This window comes from Rhincodon typus, chromosome 40 (assembly GCF_021869965.1).
Source record: "Rhincodon typus isolate 14 chromosome 40, sRhiTyp1.1, whole genome shotgun sequence".
Lineage (NCBI taxonomy): Eukaryota > Metazoa > Chordata > Chondrichthyes > Orectolobiformes > Rhincodontidae > Rhincodon > Rhincodon typus.
In genome coordinates, this window is record NC_063371.1 from 14,855,858 (window position 1) to 14,877,368 (window position 21,511).

Consider the following 21,511-nt stretch of genomic DNA (forward strand, 5'->3'; position numbering starts at 1 on the left):
AGGGAGGTTATGCTGGAGCTGTACAGAACTTTGGTTAGGCCACAGCTGGAGTACTGTGTGCAGTTCTGGTCACCACACTATAGGAACGATGCGATAACACTAAAGGGAGTGAAAAGGAGATTCAGCTGGAACAGAGCATTTCTGCTGTAAAGAGCTTGTGTTGTTTTCTTTGGAGCAGAGAAGGTTGAGGGGGGGCCTGATAGGGGTGTACAAGATTATGAGTGGCCTAGACAGGGTGAGTAGAAAGCAGCTGTTCCTCTTCGTTGAAGAGTCAGTAACAAGGGGCCGGAGGTTGAGAGGGGATTTGAGGAAACCCTTTCACCCCCAACAGAGGATTGGAGGGGGCTGTCTGGAATGTGCTGCCTGTGAGAGAGGGTGGGGTGAAGTTGAAGCAGGAAAAGGTACTTGGGTGAGCACTTGAAATGTCACAACATTGAAGGCTATGGGATTGGTGCAGGAAAGTGGGACTGTTGGTGGTATAGACACGATGGGCTGAAGGGTCTCTTCTGTCCCTGTATGATTCTGTGATACAAAGCACTTTCCTCATCTAGCAACAATTTGCATTTATAAAGTGCCTTTAATCTGGAAAAATATTCTCAGACTCTGTATTTGAAGTTGTGTTCTCAGGTGGTTTCTGACCCATCCCTAGTTACCCTTGAGAAAGTGGTGGCCAGATGCCTTTTTGAACCCCTGCAGTCTGTTTGGTGAAGATGAGAAGTGACCCAGTGATAGTGAAGGAAGAACAATGTATTTCCAACTGAGAAAGAAGTGAGTGTGTGTGTGCGCGTGTGTATGCGGTGTGTGTGTGCGTGTGTGAGAGAGTGTGTGTGTGTGTGTGAGAGAGTGTGTGTGTGTATGCGGTGTGTGTGTATGTGTGAGAGTGTGTGTGTGTGTATGCGGTGTGTGTGTGTGTGTGTGTGTGTGAGAGTGTGTGTGTATGTGTGTGTGTGTGGGGGGTGCTTGGAGGAGAACTGTGAGTTGGACATGTTCCCATGCCTTTATTATATCAGGAGATGGAGGTTGCAAGTTTGTGAAACTAACCAGTTTCTTTTTCCATGCTTTCTGTTCAGGAGTAATGTGAACGTTGGCTGATGGTAGAATATGATATTGATCAGCCCTTAGAGTCGCTGTGTGACTTCTTCCATGGGTAGGACAGTTGGATGCAGTGTGATTAGAAATTGCTGGTCACTGCACACCTCTGTATCAATCTTCAGCTGAAGGTACATCTGTGGATGTGCATTGAAGCAGCTCATTAAAAGACCATCACCAACTGTGTAATGGGGTGGGGGTGAGGTGGGGGTGGAAGTTTCCGAGCAGGAACTGTTGGGAAGTTGATGGTACCAATTCCCCAGTATGCCAAAACAACATGCATAAACTGCTCTCAAAATATAGAATGCTGGCTGTTGAGTAATGCTAAAGTGAACCGACAAAATTACTCAGAGTCAGCTCAGAACAGACAGGCACAAAGTGAATGACAAGCTAACTTCAAACTTAGAAAACAAAGTGGATGACAATGATCAGTTAGAAGGCTAAGGGATTGGTCAAAATGCATCTGAGGTGCTTTCAGGGTAAAACTCATTATTTTGTGAATACTATCATAGAATTGTAGAATCCCTACAATGTGGAAGCAGGCCATTCGGCCCATCAAGTCCACACCATCGAATAGCATCTCAGCTAGACCCAACCCCACCCCCCCGCCCCCCACACCCTATCTCTCTGCATTTCCCCTGGCCACTCCACCCTAGCCTGCACGTCTTTGGACTGTGGGAGGAAACCGGAGCACCTGGAGGAAACCGACGCTGACACAGGGATGTTATAAATGCTTCATAGGAAATTAGGTGCTACTGGAAGAGTAATCATTGTTGTCATGCAGGAAAAGTGGCACAGCCAGATCCCACAAACAGCATCATGATAAACGACCAGGTCGATTATTAAGTGACGTTCATTGAGATGTCATCTTGTACCACCAAGATGAGAACTCTGCTATGCTTCATTAAATAGTGTCATGGGATCCTCTGAGTCTACAAGGGAGGGCAGGTGGAGTTATCAGTTTAACACAAGACAGCACCTTGGCAGTACAGCACTCTGCTCTGCTGAATGCACTCCAGGCTCTGATTGGGGATTTGGCTGGTGACTCGATTAAGAGGCAGACGTGCTCCCGACTGAACCACACACTGAGAAAATCCCAGAGGAATGGACTTCAACTGACCAAGTGATTTACTGATAACGAGATTCCTCTGTCGACAATGTTAAGATTCGCAGTGAGTTCATATCTTTGTTGCACTAGTGAGCAAAGTAATCAGGTTATGCATTTGTTGATTGAATTATCAGGGCTTTTGACACTTTTACCTGACTGATGGTGTCTGTTTTTTTAATTTGTGGTACTTTTTCTGGTCAATGGTACACACTGCGTCACCCACAAGGATAGAGTGGAGCGGTAAAGGGAGAGAGACGGAAAACATTCACACAGTTCCACTTTACCTGCAGGGAGCTTTCTGTGGGAGCAAAGGAATGCTTGGGATTATGTGAAGAGAACTGGAGGAGGCGGGATTGCACTCCTTAGAGCAGAAAAGATTATGAGTAAGATTAATGGAGTGATTTAAAATAATTATGACTTTTGACAGAGTGAATAAGAAGTAACTGTTTGCATTGGCTGAAGGACAATTCAGGACATCCAGAGGTTGTGGAAGGAACTACAGAAAGCCAGTTCTTCCTTCTAAACTCAATGAGGCATTCCGAGTTTGTTGTCTTTCGAATGGCTGACACGACTGCATTCTCAAATAATATCTCGGAATATTTCAGGGGGCTGGGTGCTCTGTGATATGGTGAGCTACTGGATGGAAATGGCCAACTGAAAATCCCAGTCCTCTGTTACTCCTGACTGATCATTTGAAAGATTTCTGGTTTGGTCCAAACATTCACACGGTAGATGCAGAGAACTGTCAAGAAGGAAATTGCACCTTTCCTGTCCTCAGCTTTTCTGTAGCCAATGATGTATTTTTGAAGGTGTTCTGTTTTAGTGCAGGAGATGCAGCAGCCAATTTGCTCACAGCAAGCTCCTCATAAACAGAAATGTGCTAATGACCCGGTAATCTGTTTTTGTGAATGTTGGTTGGGGGGAATTAATATTGGCCAGGAGTCTAGGATAAAACCCCGTGTCTCTTCCAAAGAGTGCCATGGGATCTTTTCTTCCTATTTGAGAAGATTGACAGGCACCCGAGATTAACGTCTCCTAAAGACAGAGCTGTCGAGGTATGGTACCATCCTGTGTCAGATAGAGGGTGGACGTCTGTCTTTTGAATGCGGCTTAGAGCCATAACTTCGAGCACAGAGCTAGCTGAGAGTGTACTCGACTGAGCTAAATCAGATTCCTAAATCAGACATGCTTCTTGCGGAGCTGGCATCAGCTGAACAGGGCAGCTCTTACAGCTGATGTCAGGAGGGAATCAATCAGCTCCCCGTGCTAATTCCTGTTGCAAGGAGTGTGTGGGACCAGGATGCACGGTTCGGATGGCATGCTTTCTGGTTCTGCTGAGAATCACATCCAGCTTCCTAACAGTCCCGCTGAGTTTCACACAATGCCACTAGACAGACAGGAGACACACTCCTGATGATGACAAGGCTCCTGGAAGCAGAACAAAAATAAGGAATTAAAAATGAGCCTGAAGCTTTTAAAGGGTTAACTGGCCTCCCCTACCGGGGAAGGGAGGAGGGGGGTTCACTCAGATTGAGTTCCCCACCTCCTCCCTCTATAACCACCCCCCACCCAGAATAACCTCAGTGCTAACCTGTGTTGTAAATTCATCATGAGAAGCTTTTTTTAGTCCTGATATAAATAGTTTCAGTATCCGACACCAAGTTAACACTTATCTCTGGGCAAAAGGCTAAAATTAGCGAGAGCGGCTGTGCATTTTACAAAAGCGACATCCCTGCTCCAAAGCTGTGGAATTCTCTGGTTGTGTTGCTAGTTTTAGGTCAGTGTTGGCGGGGACAGGTACAGGATTCGATCTGAGCCTTTAAGACATGAATCCTTTTGATCCAGATCTCCCGTCTCTTTTTGTTTCAGTTTCATTTGTGTTTTTTTTTAAATCGGAAACGGGTTGAGAAGAATGAATTAAAACATCTTTACTCTCAGTCCCTTGCTAGGGTAGGATTAACATTACCACCAAGCCTCCTGGTGTGTGAGAGTAGATGCTGAATGTAGGCAGGATGTAAGATAGGATAGGACAATACTCTTCACACACTACACCAGGCAGGAAGGAGCGATGGCAACATTGCAGATTAGACTGGGGAGCAATTGGGATTGATACCTCAACCCTGGAAGTTTACATCATTTGAACCTGACCCCGCTCAGTCAAAAAGCCCCATTTCATTCCGTTTCCACTGTTTTTACAACCAAGTAATAGATGCGATTAAAGAAGGATAGCAACCATTAATTATTTTGAATGAGGTGGCTGAGTATTTTTCTGCCGTGGTATCTAGGAAATTAATCCAGAGTGTTTAGCGATCTTAAATCGGTGGAAGAAGAGGGGTGAGGTGGGGTAAGAGTGGGTAAATGTGATTAGGACAGTGTGCTTGCTGACAAACATTGACCTGCATTGTTAGGCCCAAGTGGCATCCTTCAATATTCTCACTTCAGGGTCTTTCTACATCAGTATGCAGTCTTAGGATTGCACACCTACTGAGGCAAAGCTGTCACACTGTACATGAGGTAATTATGTCCAAAGTCACTGTGATATCGCCAAACCCTTGCATTCTGCTCTGAAGGCACAACTGTTGGGATGTGCCATTCAGACATACAAAGAAGGAGCTGCGGGAAGCCATTCACTTCCTACAGTCAGCTCCACCACCCATTCATATAGCCGCACACTCACACCACCCTGACACACCATGTACAAACCGAGCCTGTGTGTCCCCCCTGTGGCCGCTGATACAGGGTACGGTCTACACGAGAGAATATCCTGTCAGATTGCTGACTGCAGAAACACAGGACAGAAGGGGTCTTTGGAACTGGCACTGACAGAAAACTACTCTAAATCTACATGAGTGCCACTGGGCTCATAACCTTGCCTGTTAGGACATTTCAAGTGCTCAACCACTCATTTTGTGAGGTTGAGGAAGACAGGTTTAACTCTGTGATGGGAACACCATCCCCATCACCAATCCAAGTGCTCAGTTAGCCATATCCAGTCCTGACCCAACACCACTGGGGCTCATCTCTGCCACAGGGACAAGAACACCCATTACAATCTGTTTGTAAGGGCCTAAGCAGTGAATAGGGCCTGGCCAGCCGCAACAGCAATCTCAAGTTGGAAAAACATATGTCACCCTGAGTTTGCTGTCCTATGTTTTGGCAGCAGCCAGTCCTGAGGAGGTGTTCCTGGTCTCTGTTACCTTGAGGATCCGGGGCACTGGAAGGAGAGAAGAAGGGGAGCTCTCTGAATGTCCTCTGATTCATATTTATCCCCAGCTAACAGCATGATTATAGATTCTCCAGTCAAGATGGCATTGCTGTTTAGTGGGATCTTGCTGTGCATGCATTGGCTCTTGAATCTCCTACATTACAACAGCATGTACACCTCAGGAAGTACTTTAGTGGCTGGAAGGAGCTTTGGTAATGGTTGTGAAAGTGTTACATAAATACAAGTTTGTTCTGAGATAGTAGGAACTGCCGATGCTGGAGAATCTGAGATAACAAGGTGTAGAGCTGGATGAACACAGCAGGCCAAGCAGCATCAGAGGAGCAGGAAGGCTGACGTTTCAGGCCTTCTTCAGAAAAAGTTTGTTCTTTTCCTTTTGCCGGGGTCGGTATCCTGGGACTCACTGACAGTTCTGCGGCTGTGCCCTACCACAGGACTGCAGCAGTTCGCAGAGGTGGATCAACATTCTTTCCTCGTGGGCAGCTAGGGACGGGCAATAAATGCTGGTTTGGAGAGCATTGCTCATGCCCCGGGAAAGGAGAAGTTGAAAACGTGACAGATGCGACAGGGAGACAAACAGGATCTGGAGGTGTCCTGACAGTTCAGTGTGTGAGTGTAACAAATGACTCTGGAGGTACAGAGACCACAGTGACACCTTCCCTCTCGATAAACTTGCTGTTGTCAAGATTAGAAAGACACTTCAGTGCAAATTTTTCCTTCCTGAATTCCTCTGTCCCCATTGACAATGGCAGATGCAATGTAAACATGTCATGTCGTCATCACACCCTCCCACCAGAGGTGGCAGTGTGGTACCTCAGCCTGTAAAACTGAGAGACACCTCTCCGTTCTGACCAACTCAGCACCAAAATGTCTGTTCACTTTTCTATTGAACCATGCTGAACTTGAACTCAATGACTGAATAAAAAAGGATTCTGATGTTATGACTGGTTTCTCAACGATGCCATGCTGTCTGAGACTGGTCCCCCAAACACCACCGCACATCGTGGGGTCATGTGCTGGGCATCCTCTGCTATGGGACATCAGCCTGTGAACTTCAACAAAGTCATCACAAATGGAGGCACGTTTCTCCAACGAAGCAGGTCCTAGAGAGTTCCCTGGCAGCGTGGAATAGCAACATTTCACGTTGCCATGGTCAGAAGGGGCTGCAACGTCTCCCACACTGGAGTAACGCTGCTCCGAAACGTCCACTGGGCCAATAGAGCTTTTGAGAAGCCAATATGGTCATCAGTTCCAGCAGGTTACTGCTCAGTACTGTTCAAGGGTCTTCGAATCATACAGCACAGAAGAGGCCCTTCAGCCCATTTTAGTGTGCACCAGCCTATCTCCACTGCCTGCACTTCCCAGCACTTGGACAGAAGTACTCCAGCTGGAGTGGCTGGTACAACTCTAACACCATCTCCCTGCTCTTCCAGTCTGTGCCACGTCCCATAAAGGCAAGTGTCCCGTATTCCTCCTTAACTACACTATTAAACCTGTCCTGCCACTTTCAGGGATCTGTGGACAAACATCCCGATATCCCTCTGTTCCCCCAATATGACTTATTCCAGAAAACCTTTCCGACTTCAGTTCACCTTGGCTGTTCAATGTAGGAAGAAGAAGCTTTAAACAAAACGAAAACGGCAATGAACTGTGTTGGCTTTTGTGAGCCTGGCTGAGAGTTAAAGATGGTAGCCATGGGTATGAAACTCATGTGTCAGCGACTGGGACACTCCCGCTTCAGCCTCAGGCCTCCCGGTGAGTGTGCCGAATGGAATCTGGGAATATTTATGTTGACAGGAGCAGAGATGGAGTCTTGGTTCAGTTAGGGTGATGGAATAAATGCTACTGGAGGAGGGACCTGTTTTTTTTTTGCCCTGTGTGATAAAAATAGCAAAGGTAATGGATAGCATGACAAGGAGAGCTTCCTGTTACTGTCCTGCAGACCACCAGGGGGGAAGACCTCCAGAGGGACCCTCCTGGGCTGATCTCAGCTCGTTTTAAACTGAATCTGCTGACAGTGCCCTGGTGGCATGTTCAAAGATAGATTGAAACATGATTGATACAGAGATAGACAGAGAGATAACCTGCATTTATATAGCACTTTTTCATGGCCTTCGAAAATCCCAAAGAGCTTTCAATCACTTGAAATCTTTTTGAGGTAAAGTCTCAGTTATGTTTCGGGAATATGAGGGCAGATGCTGTTGTAGTGGTAATGTCACTGTGCTACTCACACACTGGACCCCCAGGTTCTCAGGAAGGATCACTGGATCCAAAACATTAACGCTGCTTTCTCACTGCCAGCCCTGTTGGGTTTCTCCAGCAATTTCCGTTTCTGTTTCAGAACCACAGGCTCGTGATCTGAGGACGTGGGTTCAAATCCTACCACAGCATTTGGTGACATTTCAATTCATTGCAAATAAAGTCTGGAATTATTTGCTGGCTTTAGCCAAGGAAGTCTGTGACTCTGAGCCACAAAACAGTTCACTTTAACTCTCATGTAGGGATGGGTAATAAATATTGGTCTACCAAACACAATTATCCCATGGACAAATGAAAACAAACAAAGAAAATTCTTTCTTATAAAGAAATTACGCAGACAATACAAGTTGGAAAATGGTCTGTTGGTCAATGTTGACCTCAGTGCTGTCTTGGGATCTTGCTGTTTCAGAAATGGCTGATAATTTTCCTCCACAAGTAGCTTCCCTGGTTTGGGCTCGTGCTCAAGTTGGAATAATGGCAAGATCCCAAGGATACATGATATAGACAGTTAGCCTGTATCAAGAGGAGCTCTGATTCAAGGTTTGTCACATAGATGTAGGAGCATGTCTCATACTAGGGGGAGTATGCATTTAAGGTGGAGGCAATGGCCTAGTGGTATTATCGCTGGACTATTAATCCAGAGACCCAGATAATGTTCTGGGGACCCAGGTTTGAATCCCACTGCAGCAGATGGTGGAATTTGAATTCAATAAAAAATATCTGGAACTAAGAATTGTTGATTGTCAGGAAAAACCCATCTGGTTCACCAATGCCCTTTAGGGAAGGAAAACTGCCATCCTTACCTGGTCTGGCCTACATGTGACCCCAGACCCACAGCAATGTGATTGACTCTTAACTGCCCTCTGGGCAATTAGGGATGGGTAATAAATGCTGGTCCTAGCCAGCACCCCCTCATCCCATGAATGAATAAAGGGGAAAAAAATAAGTGAGAGGGGGAAAGTTCAAAGGAGATGTGAGGGGCAAGTTTTTTTTTTACGGAGAGAGTGGTCGGAGTGTGGAACACACTGCCGGGGGGTGGTGGTGGGGGCAGATACAATAGGGGCATTTAAAGGGCTTTTAGACAAGCACAACAATATGCAAAGAATGGAGGGATATGGACCAAGGGTGGGCGGAAGGGATGAATTTAATTTGGCATTATGTTTGGTACAACATTGTGGGCCGAAGGGCCTGTTCTTGTGCTGTACTGTTCGATGTTCTATCAGCAGGAGGAGGCCATTTGGCCCCTCAGGTCTGCTGTGCCATTCCATTACTGATCTGCTTATGGTCTCAGTTCAATCTACCTGTCAACCCCACCCCGCCTCCATAGCCTTGGAGTCTCTTATCAATCGACAATTCATCTTGAATACATTTAAAGGGCCAGTCTCCACTCCCTTCTGGCAAACAGCATGTCACCCTTTAAGAACCCTCTGTGAGAGAGAAAAATGCACCTCACCTCTGACTCAAATGGGTGACCTCTTAAACGGTGTGTGTTAGTTTTAGTCGCTATCCCTCCCCAGTCCCACCTCGATCTCATATGCTCACTCTTCTGAATGACAGTCAACAGCAAGCTAATCTTACAAGTGACCTCTGACCTTTCCTAATTCCTATCTCTCCCCAAACGTATCGGACATCTTAATCTTTTCAGCTGACTATTATACAAATGCTATCTTTAATTTCCAGAGTTACCCCAGAGTAGCTTCCTGTCCTTTTGATGATGCAGGATACTGTCAAGAGATGTCAAAGTCCTCAACATAAACCCTTGACCAATGGGAAACTCTAGCTGACGCCCAACTCAAACAGTGTCCCCAGCTGTGGGCAGGAACTAGCCATCCCTCCAACATGTGGCTGAGGTGCCAGGAGACGGGAGGTTGACTAACGTGGTGCGATTATTTAAGAAAGACTATAAGGAAAAGCCAGGGAGCTATAGACCGGTGAGATTACTGGGTAAGTTGTTGGAGGGAATCCTGAGGGACAGGATTTACAGGTATTTGGAAAGGCAAGGACTGATTAGGGATAGTCAACATGGTTTTGTGCGTGGGAAATCGTGTCTCACTAACTTGATTGAGTTTTTTGAAGAGGTGACAAAGAGCATTGATGAGGGCAGAGCGGTAAATGTTGTCTGTATGGACTTCAATAAGGCATTCAACACAGTTCCAAGGTTAGCAAGGTTAGATCACATGGAATTCAGGGAGCTAGCCAGTGGATACAAAATTGGCTTGAAGGTAGGAGACAGAGGGTGGAGGTGGAGGGTTGCTTTTCAGACTGGAGGCCTGTGACCAGCGGTGTGCCACAAGGATTGGTGCTGGGTCCACTGCTTTTCGTCATTTATATAAATGAGTTGGATGTGAACATAGGAGGTATGGTTAGTAAGTTTGCAGATGACACCAAAATTGGAGGTGTAGTGGGCAGCGAAGAAGGTTACCTTAGAGCACAATGGAATCTTGATCAGATGGGCCAAAGGGCCGAGGAGTGGCAGATAGAGTTTAATTTAGACAAATGTGAGGTGCTGCATTTTGGAAAGGTAAACCAGGGCAGGACTTATACACTTAATGGTAAGGTCCTGGGGAGTGTTGCTGAGCAAACAGACCTTGGAGTGCAGGTTCATAGTTCCTTGAAAGTGGAGTCACAGGGAGACAGGATAGTGAAGAAGGTGTTTGGTACGCTTGCCTTTATTGGTCAGTGCATTGAGTATAGGAGTTGGGAGTCATGTTGTGGCTGTACAGGACAGTGGTTAAGTTACTTTTGGAATATTATGTTCAATTCTGGTCTCCCAGCTATGGGTAGGATGTTGTGAAACTGGAAAGCGTTCAGAAAAGATTTACAAGGATGTTGCCAGGCTTGGAGGGTTTGATCTAAAGGGAGAGGCTGATGAGGCTGAGGCTTTTCTCCCTGGAGTGTCGGAGGCTGAGGGGTGACCTTACAGACCTTTATAAAATCATGAGGGTCATGGATAGGGTGAATAGGCAAGGTTTTTTTCCCCCAGGGTAGAGGAGTCCAAAACTACAGGGGCATAGGGGAAATATTAAGGTGAGAGGGGAAATATTTAAAAGGGACCTGAGGGGCAACTTTTTCACACAGAGGGTGGTGCGTGTGTGGAATGAGCTGCCAGAGGAAGTGGAGGAAGCTGGTACAATTACAACATTTAAAAGGCACCTGGATATGTTTATGAAAAGGAAGGATTCAGAGAGATATGGGCCAAATGCTGGCAAATGGGACTAGATTAATTTAGGATATTGGTCAGCATGGACGAGTTGGGCCAAAGGGTCTGTTTCTGTGCTGTACAGCTCTGTGCGTGGTTTCTAAAGCTCTGGAGCAGGCTCCAGCCTACAAAGAAGGTATCAGCATGGATCCACCAACACCCCTGGCCAGTTTGGAGCGATATGGGCCAGGAGCAGGCAGGCGGGACTAGTTTAGTTTGGGAGCGCGGTCATCACAGACTGGTTGGGCTGAAGGGTCTGTCTCTGTGCTGTATGACTTTGCCCTTTCCCGAATTGGATTTTTCACCTTTCCTAACAAGGCTGGTAGGTCAGATTTCACTGACATGAGGCTGCCTTCCCACGGTCTCCTACAGAGTGAAGGATATTAGCCACGACATTTCACAAGTGCTTGGCTGAGTGAAACACTTTGAGACTCTATAAGGATGAGAAAGACATGACATAAATAGAAGTTCATTCCTTCTCTCAGCTTTTAAACGCCTCATTGAAACTTTCATGACTTTCAGCCACGTGTCTGAACTCAGTGACCTTAGTATGTGGCCTTTGGGATGAACACCAGGCTGTGTTCCTGCAAGTTGTCCTCATGCTTAACGCTGTTCCTTTTCCTGGTTTCGCCCACAAGTTGTGAGAACATCACCTGGGATCCTTGGGGTTGCTGGATTCTCCAGGAATTAAACACTGATCTCCACGAGCAAAATCCAGGGTGTCGTTGACACGTTAAAAACTGTGTTTCTGTTCGATGATTTCTGAAGGAAGAGATTGGCTTTTCAAATTGCACTCATCAGGTCAGGTCAAGGAATCCCAAAAGAATGTGAGATGAAATATTTCTCTCATCAATACTTAACTTCAGTCCCGCTAAGTGACTTTCTATTTTAATTTGGGCACTTTTGCCTCTTTGTGTTAGAAACATTGTGGGGAGAATTTTACCAGGACTGGAGGGTTTGTGTTCTAAGGAGAGGCTGGGGCTTTTTTCCTCAGAGCGTAGGAGGTTGAAGGGTGACCTTATAGAGTTTTATAAGATCATGAGGGGCATAGATAAGATGAATGGCAGGTGTGTTTTTACTGGGGTTGTGGATGTTGAGACGAGGGGGCATATGTTTGAGGTGAGAGGGGAACGATTTAAAAAAGACATGAGGGGCAATGTTTTTATACAGAGGGTGGTTTGTGTGTGGAATGAAATTCCTGAGGAAGTGGTGGATATGGATACAGTTACAATATTTAAAAGACATTTGGATAAGTACATGCATAGGAAAGTTTTGGAGGGATATGGGCCAGAGGCAGGCAGGTGGGTTTAGTTTAGTTTGGGATGATGGTCAGCACAGACTGGTTGGGCCGAAGAGTCTGTTTCCGTGCTGTATGACTGGTGGCTGAGGAATGACAGGACGATGGGTAGATAGACATGCCAATATTTGTGATATCCTGGGATTCAGGAGGAAGGGGGTGCTTCAGGTCACCTCCAGGGGTGAGCGCTAACACACGGCCCAGATCACTGGGCCCTGGCACAATTGCAAAAGCAAATTGATTTTATTTCTCCCTTTGTAAACAAAAGGGGGAGAATGAATCGTCTCCTAATTTTAATCAGCATGTGAGGGACCACGCCCGAAACAGTGACCAGCTGAGCCGACGCCATATCCGTGTCTACCAGTTGTACAGCCGCACCAGTGGGAAGCATGTCCAGATCCTCGGCAAGAGAATCAACGCTACAGCAGAAGACGGGAGTAAGTACGGTAAGGAATACGGCTTGTCCCCCTGTTACTATTGGCTGTGTGCAGTTATCCCACTAGCCTTGCCCAGAATGGGGATGATTGGGTAACTGGCTGATCACTCACAGTGGAACGTGACCGCTGGAGGTGACCGAATTTGTATCTCATCGCCTTCTCCAGGCACTGCAGGACCAACTACACTGGGAAGGGAACCAGTTCAGTTGTTTATAGACTTTGCTTACTCATTAAGAAGCCTCATTGCTTTAAAACAGGCTCTGCATGTGGGAATAACACTGTAGTCTCACCGCTCCCTGCATTTTCCTCAATCCACTGCAAACAGTGATCACAACTCCTTAAGTTTTAAGATAGCCCTGAACGAGGATAAGTCAGGACCTTTTGTGGCAAGGTACTAAATTGGCAGAGGGCAAATTGTGTCAATATTGGGCACTGTTTAAAGACCTGCTGATGAGAGTTCAGGGCTGGCATGTTCCAGTTAGAAGGAAGGACAAGGATGGCAAGGTAAAGGGATCCGTGGATAGCGAGGGAGGTTGTGAATTTAGTCAAAAGGGAAAAAGCAGCATATGAAAGGTCGAGGAAGCTAAAATCGGACACGCCCCGTCAGGAACATAAAGAAAGGAGGGAAGAACTCAAGCAGGGAATTAGGAGAGCAAGAAAGGGCCATGAAATGACCTTGTAAAGCAGGGTTACAGAGAATTCCAAGATTCTATAGATACTAGGATGACAAGAGAGAAGGTAGAACCACTCAAGGCATCAGTATTCACCCAGGAGAAGTATATGGAGGATGGTGAAATTTGTGTGGAGTATGCTAATATGCTGCGGCATTTTGAGATCAAGGAAGAAGTGGTGTTGGATCTCCTGAAGAACATTAGGGTGGATAAGTCCCCAGGGCCCGAAGGTATCTACTTCAGGTTATTCAGAGAGGTAGGAAGAGATTGCTGGCGCCTTGACCAAAATCTTTGTGTCCTCGCTCGCCACTGGAGAGGTCCCAGAGGGCTGGCGAGTAGCTAATGTTCCTCTGTTCAAAAAGGGAAATACAGATAACACAGGAAACTACAGACCGGTAAGTCTTACATCCGTGTTTGGGAAGCTGTTGGAGAGACTGATCGGGGATAGGATTTACGTGCATTTGGAAAAGCACGGCCTAATTAGGGACAGTCAGCGTGGCTTTGTGCAGGGCAGGTCATGTCTTACTAACTTGATTGAATTTTTCGAGGAGGTGACGAAGGTGATCGACGAGGGTAGAACAGTCGATGTTATTTACATGGATTTTACTAAGGGTCTCGACAAAGTCCCTCATGGTAGGCTTATCCAGAAGATTAAGATGCATGGGATCCACAGTGACTTGGCCGTGTAGATTGAGAATTGGCTTGTGCACAGAGGCAGAGGGTAGTTGTGGAAGGGTGTTTTACAGGCTGGAGGTCTGTAACTAGTGGTATTCCGCAGGGATCTGTACTAGGACCTCTCCTGTTTGTGATATATATAAATGACTTGGATGAACATGTAGATGGGAGGGTTAGTAAGTTTGCAGATGATAAAATTGGCGGAGTTGTGGATAGTGTAGAAGCTTGTCAAAGGATTCAGTGGGATATAGGTCAGTTGCAGATACAGGTGGAGAAATAGCAGATGGAGTTTAATCTGGGGAAGTGTGAGGTGCTGCACTTTGTGTTAAGGAAAAGTACATGGTTAATGGCAGGACTCTGAACAACACTGATGTTCAGCAGGATCTTGGGGTTCAAGTCTATAGCTCCCTGAAAGTGGCCCCACCAGTAGATGGGGTGGTAAAGAAGGCGTGTGGCATGCTTCCTTTTATTGGTCGGGGAAGTCAGTACAAGAGTCAGGATGTCATGTTGCAGCTTTATAAGATTTTGGTTAGGCCACAATTGGAGCATTGTGTTCAATTCTGGTCGCCACATTATCAGAAGGATGTGGAGGCTTTGGAGAGGGTGCAGAAGAGGTTTACCAGGATACTGCCTGGATTAGAGGGTATGAGCTATTAGAAGAGGCTATAAAAACTCGGGTTGTTTTCTCTGGAGCAGGGCAGGCTGAGGGGAGACTTGATAGAAGTCTCTAAAATGATGAGATGCACAGATCGCATTGACAGTCAGAATCTTTTTCCCAGAATTGAAATGTCTAATACTGGACAGCATGCATTTAAGGTGAGAGGGAGAAAGTTTAAAGGAGACGTGAGGGGCAAGTTTTCTTTACACAGAGTGGTAGGAGTCTGGAAAGCACTGCCAGGGGTGGTGGTGGAGGCAGATACAATAGGGGCATTTAAGGGACTTGTAGATAAACACATGAATATGCAAGGAATGGAGGGATATGGACGAAGAGGGGGCAGAAGGGATTAGTTTAATTTGGAGTCATGTTTGACACAACATGGTGGGCCGAAGGGCCAGTTCCTGTGCTGTATGTTCTATGTTCTCTATACCCGGTCACTGTTAGGCACATGCAGAAAAGCCCTGGAGAAACTCAGCAGATCTGGCAACATCTGTGAGGAGAAATTAGAGTTACCGTTTCGGGCCCAGTGACCTTTCCTGAGTTTTTGTTTCAGATTTCCCAGCATCCTCTGTTCTTTGTTTCTTGATAATTAGACCTTGACAAAACCTCCAGCCCAGACCCAGTTTCTGCTCTCAGCCCCAACATTTCGACTGTCTAAACATGGAAAAAGAGGTACGCAGGGATGGAATCTAACCAAGGATTTGGCAAGGGTCCACACAGAATAACAGACAGCTCGGAGTGAGTTACCGAAGGGTTCAGGGGAGGTTCTTATGTATCGATAAACAGATACCCAGGAATGAGTTAACAACTGGAATCTGATCGAAGGGTTCGGAGCGGTTTATGTACACGATAATAGATATCCAGAAGTGAGATACAGGTTGGAAGCTACTCAGTCAGCTGGGGGAGTTTGTGTCGAATAATAGATAACTGGGAGCGAGTCCAAATTTTAGACCTAATTGAGGGATTCAGGGAATTTATTTATTGAATAACAGTTCGCCAGAAGTAAATTACACACTGGTGCTGAATCGAGGGATTTGTACGGAGAACAACAGATATAGGCTGGAATCGAATTGAGGGATTTGAACGGTTTTTATAACAGATAACTGGGCCAAAGACAGGGAATGCAGGTGAAACTCAACAGGTCTGGCAGCACAAGGGGAGAGAGAGAGACAGAGAGAGAGAAAGAGAACATTTTGAGACTGATGTGACTCTCCTTCAGAACATTAGCTCAGTCTCTTCCTGCACGGGTGCTGAGTGTCTCCAGCCTCGTCTGCAATATTTTGCCTGGAACAGATACCCAGACGTGAGCTGGGTGCCAGTTTCAGCCCCCCGTTTGGGTGTTTATTTACAGAATGACACGGTTTTAATTTGGAATGATGGGAAGGTTCCCAATTCCCTGCAGAATGGGACTCCCTCTTTATGGGGAAGTCGGGAAACTTTGCGTGTGAACGTTCTGCGAAACTGAAAGAGATTGGGGAAAGACCCAACTTATTCCCGTGACCGACAGGATTGTATTCGGTGAAGGTGACGGCTCAGCAAAAACGTCAAAAAAAACTGCGGCAATCATTCCGAGACCTCTGCTCGTGTTCTGAGGAGACAGGTTCGAGTCCCAGCACAGCAGATGGTGGAATTTAAACTCAATTCATCTGGAAATGAAACAGTGACTGTGAAATTGTCATTGATTGATGTGAAAACCCATCTGTTTCACTCATGCCCTTCAGGGGAGGAAACCTGCCTTCCTTACTCGGTCTGGCCTACATTTGATACAAATCGATAGTAACATGGTTGATTCTGAAGTGGCCTGGCAAGGCACGCGATTTAGGGGCAGTTAAGGATGGATAATAGATGATGGTGTTGCTAGTGACACTCGCGAGACCACTCCCAAATTAAGATGGAACTCCCGCTTACCAACGAGACCCCCGATTACGCTCCATTCCGCAGCAGATGTGGGTCCACCCGCTCTTTGAGGAAGACCATGATTTTAACGGACGATCCCTTTTCTTTCAGCGAAATTGCTGGTGGAGACGGACACATTCGACAGCCGAGTGAGGATTCGGGGAGCAGAGACCGGACACTACATTTGCATGAACCGAAGGGGAAAGCTTGTGGGAAAAGTAAGTGGCCAGGCAAAGATAGGCGTCTGTAATAGGGGGAGGAAGGGGGGTTATATACGGTGTCACACCCATGAGGTTTGAGGAAACTGAGTCAAACACCCTTGGAATTAACCCTAACATCAAAGTGAAACACATTAACGCTTAGAATAAATTCTGAGCCATTCCCGCTCATTTCTCCCAATTGTAACAATTCTGCACCATCATGCAAAACCTTACCCTTTCTGGTCTGACATGCCTATAAGTTCTGCAAAATCGTAGAGTCATACGGCACAGAAACAGACCCGTCGGTCCAACCAGTCCGTGCTGAACATAATCCCAAACCAGACAACCAGCCTGCTCCTGGCCTATATCCCTCCAAACCTTTCCCATTCATATATCCATCCCAATGTCCTTTAAACGTTGTAATTGTACCTGCATCCACCACTTTCTCAGGAAGTCCATTCCACACATGAACCACCCTCTGTGTAAAAGATTTGTCCCTCATGTCTTTTTTAAATCTCTCTCCTCTCACCTTCCTCGTACACTTTCAGCCTTTTGACGCAGATTTTGATTTCAGGAGTGAGGAAAGGCAGACATGTGGTTTGATCTGGAATGCACTGCTGAAAGGTGGTGGAAAGAGACTCGGTTGTAATCGCCAGAACCAAGGAGATAGCAAGAACTGCAGCTGTTGGAGTCAGAGTCAATACAGTGTGGAGTGGGAGGAACACAGCAGGTCAGGCAGCATCAGAGGAGCAGGAAAGTTGACGTTTTGGATTGGAAACCTTCATCACTGTATTGATGTGATCTCCAAAGCCAAATTGGATAAGTACTTAAAGAATGACAGGGCTATGAGTAGAATCTGGTTAGAAAACTCCTTCAAAGAGCCAGAACAAGCAGAATAGGCTGAATGGCTTCATTCTAAGTTGTAGAATCTATTCCATATCATCATTTGAGTAATCATATTGGCAGCCCCTAAAAGACTTGCATTTCCAAAGCACCTCTCATGACTCCATGACATCCCACATCATTTTACAACCGACAAAATACTTTTGAAATCGTGCCGACGTTATAATGTGAGAAATGCAGGAACCAGTTCACATCCAGCAGACTCCCATAAGCAGCGATATGGTAGCGATGAGAGAATCTGCCGTCGAGATGGTGGCCATGTGATCATTTCCAATTATCCACCTGAAATGACCATCTTTATTTGGCTGACCAGGCACCCCACTATTAAAGATAAGATCAGCAACATTAACACTGCTGCCTCACAGCGCCAAGGACCTGGGTTCGATTCCAGTCTCAGGCAACTGTCTGTGCGGAGTTTGCACATTCTCCCTGTGTCTGCGTGGGTTTCCTCCGGGTGCTCCAGTTTCCTCCTACAGTCCAAAGATGGGCAGGTTAGAGTGGATTGGCCATGTTTAATTGTCCCGTAGTGTTCAGGGATGTGTAGGTCAGGTGGGTTACAGGGAAAGGGCAGGGGGATAGGGGCTGGGTGGGATGCTCAGAGGGTCGGTGTTGACTTGTCGGCCTGAAGGGCCTGTTTCCACACTGTAGGCATTCTATGATTCTGTGTACTTTTTCCGACTTAGCAAGAGCTTCACAGTGCTTTGGAGAGGCTTCCCATCAAAACCAGAAGGGGTTACTCTCCAGAAACCAGGAGCTCAAAAGGAAATGGGTGACAACAGGGAATCACATCACAATGTCGCATTAGCAAATAGAACATGAGTGGAGACGTTCTCCAGGCAATGGCCAGGATGCTGAGTGCCATTTTTACTGTGCTACACCTTGCTATGGAGAGGAATGTGTGAGGGGAGCTACAAACTTTGCATGTAGTGGTTTGAATTTCTGGTTGAACATTTCCAGGGATGTAGGTGGAGCCTTCCCATTGCTGAAGGTTACAGTCCCAGACGTTGATCACTGATTCCAATGAAGCTAGTGTTTGTCTTCTGTCCTCACCACCAACTCTGCTCTCTAGTCTTTGGGATGTTTCCACCTACTTTGCAGCCACCACCTGAACTTGAATCAATTTCTCATCAGTTATTTCTCAGTTGAGCTTCTAACCCCGTATCCTCTTTCTCCTGATGTCTAAGACCCACCTCAGCTATGTAACAGACCAATAGCTCTGCAATCCTGCAATTCCGACCTCTCACCGTGCTCACTTCATAATACTCCACCATTGGCTGTCATGCTTCCCAATGTCAGTTCCTTCAGTTCTGGAATTTCCTCTCTCAGTCTCTCTCCACCTCGATCTCCTCTTGTAAGTCGCTCCAATTTGACCCAGGTTCGAATAGCCTGTTCCAGTATCTTCTCGCGTGTCTCAGGTCCAAACATCAGACCTGTGTACTGCCTAGGGAGCCTCCTAACGGTGCTATATCAATGCAAAAGACAGGATTTGTCTTTTTCTCCCCTGACTTTGGGATCTCGCTGCGCCGCAGATAGTCTCGCGGTTTCTCCAGCAAAATGAATGGCTGCACTTTAAAAAGTTGGCGGTGGGAGGCAGCAGAATGTGCTCCCTAGGGGTGGAGCTCAGGGCAGGGAGTAAAAATTCTGCTCGCTTCCATTGAAGGGGGAAACGTGACCTTACATTTTAAACTGTAGTGTTTATTCTTTTGTCTTTGCTCCAGCTGGTTGGAAAGGGGAAGGACTGCATCTTCACAGAAATACTGCTGGAGAATAACTACACAGCGCTGAGGAACACCAAATACAGCGGGTGGTACATGGCCTTCACCAGGAAAGGGCAGCCCAGGAAGGCCACAAAGACCAGGCAGAATCAGAGAGAAGTCCACTTCATGAAAAGACTCTTCAAAGGAGAGCCACTCTTTCCAAACTGGGACAGGCAAAGGCACTTTGAGTTTATAAATTACCCCAACACCAAAAGGACCCAGCGAACCCGCTTGCCCAGAAGGCACCGGACCTAGACCAGGAGTGACTGTCAATATTTTTTAAATGAGATGTTTTATTTTTTTACACTTGGTTTTTAATGGGTAGACGGTGGAACGCACGCAGGTTTTTCAAGATAAAGAAAAAAGTGACAAAAAAATGATTGAATAAAACGAAAGAGACGAGCTCCTGAGAACAAAAGGCTATTCCATGTGTGCTAGGGTGGAAATGTCAAGGACTTGTGTGTTCCAGCTCATCGATGGCGAATGAGTTCGGAAGCTGATCAGACAAATAAAGAAAGCACTTGGAGTTGTGTCGTTCTTTGTATGTCCTCAGGACAATCCCCGCAGCACATTACAATCGTTCGGGAGCTGTTTGCGAATGGCAGCATTCCGAAGAATATCCAGCTGTAGACATGCGAATCAAGCATGTGGTGTACTGTTGCCTCTGAGTTAGAAAGTTCAGTCCCATTCCAGATACCACATTCATCTTGGATTGATGTTCCTGGTTAAGAACTGTAGGAGGCGGTGTCTCTCAAAGGAGACATTAAGGAATCTTCCCTCAGGCTGGACATTAACACTACAGCGACAGCATGGAAAGGCCGGGATGTAGGAGTGTAACCGGTTGAGGGCTGACCTTATCGAGGTTTATAAAATCATGCAGGGTGCAAATAAGTTGAATGGCAGGTGTCTTTTCCCTAGGATGGGGGATTTCAAGACAAGGGGGCACATTTTTAAGGTGAGAGGAGAAAGATTTAAAAAAAACATGGGGGGCAATTTTTTTTTACACAGAGAGTGATTTGTGTGTGGAATGAACTTCCTGAGGAAGTGGTGGATGTGGGTACAGTACAACGTTTAAAAGACATTTGGATAAGTATGTGAATAAGAAATGTTTGGAGGGACATGGGCCAAGGCGCAGGCAGGTGGGGCGAGTTTAGATCGGGGTCGGCATGGACTGGTTGGAGCAAAAGGTTTGTTTCCATGCTGTGTGGCTCTCTAATTTTATGACACTATTTCGAAGAGGAGCCAGAGACTTCTTCCCTGGGTCCTGGGAAATGATTTATCTCTCAGGCAATGTTGTCAAAAAGTAGCCATCAGTCTCAATGCCCTGTCTGGGAGCTCCTCACTTCTCAAGCTGTGAGATACCTCCTGAGGTCATGAGGGTCGCAACAGAACACAAGTTCTTTGTTTCTTGAATGGCACAACGCCACAGTAAGCTAGAACACAATCTAATAGCATGCCGTGTCTTGAGGATACTTTGAGAGTTGGAAGGTGAGGAACCAGTGCCGTGAACAGGCTCCAAAACCTGTCTCCTGGGGGGAAGGGCCTGGTGCTGGGGGAAGACAAATGCAGAAACAGAACCAGGATGTGTAAGAATGAAACACCTGCCAGGGAAGAAAATGGGCCGGAAGGTTCCTTTTCCAAGGTGAATGTGTACCAGCAGCTTCCTCAGTGGGTGAAACTGATTGAGGGGAGCTGTAATAAAACCTATCAAAAGGAGCAGCGGAATCTCCAGCCATTTGTCTCTGTACACACACTAAGGATGCTCTGAACAACCTTCCATGATGACATGGAAATGAATAAACGAGCAGCTTGCCCATCGAAGGATGTTTAAGCATCAGGACAGCAAACTCAATCCAATCCTGTCCACAGGCAAGTGTTCCAGTCTGGATTGGGAGCGGCTCACTTTCCCCTACACACCAAGGGGATAGTTGAATGGACATGGAACAGGAATTAGACTGGGAGTGGAGTGGGAGAAACATGACATCACATTCCACAAGTGACTTTCATCCCAGTTACAACTGTAGTCGCCTTCTTTAATTTTGCAAATCAGGACAGTATCACACAGAGTGTAGGGAAGCAGTCTGAGGGAAGACAAGATGGAGTGCAACTGAAGAGATTTGTCCCAAACTCAATAGAGTG

The 21,511-nt window shown here is 46.4% G+C and overlaps 1 protein-coding gene across 1 annotated transcript; it reads left to right on the plus strand.

Moving 5' to 3' along the window:
- The first annotated feature begins 5,502 nt into the window (after nucleotides 1–5,502).
- fgf17 (fibroblast growth factor 17) lies at nucleotides 5,503–19,627 on the plus strand. Its single transcript, XM_048618756.1, has 4 exons — nucleotides 5,503–5,549; nucleotides 12,416–12,621; nucleotides 16,624–16,730; nucleotides 19,334–19,627. Exons 1-4 carry the CDS (start codon nucleotides 5,503–5,505, stop codon nucleotides 19,625–19,627), a joined length of 654 nt encoding a protein of 217 aa, XP_048474713.1.
- The last annotated feature ends 1,884 nt before the right edge of the window (nucleotides 19,628–21,511 follow it).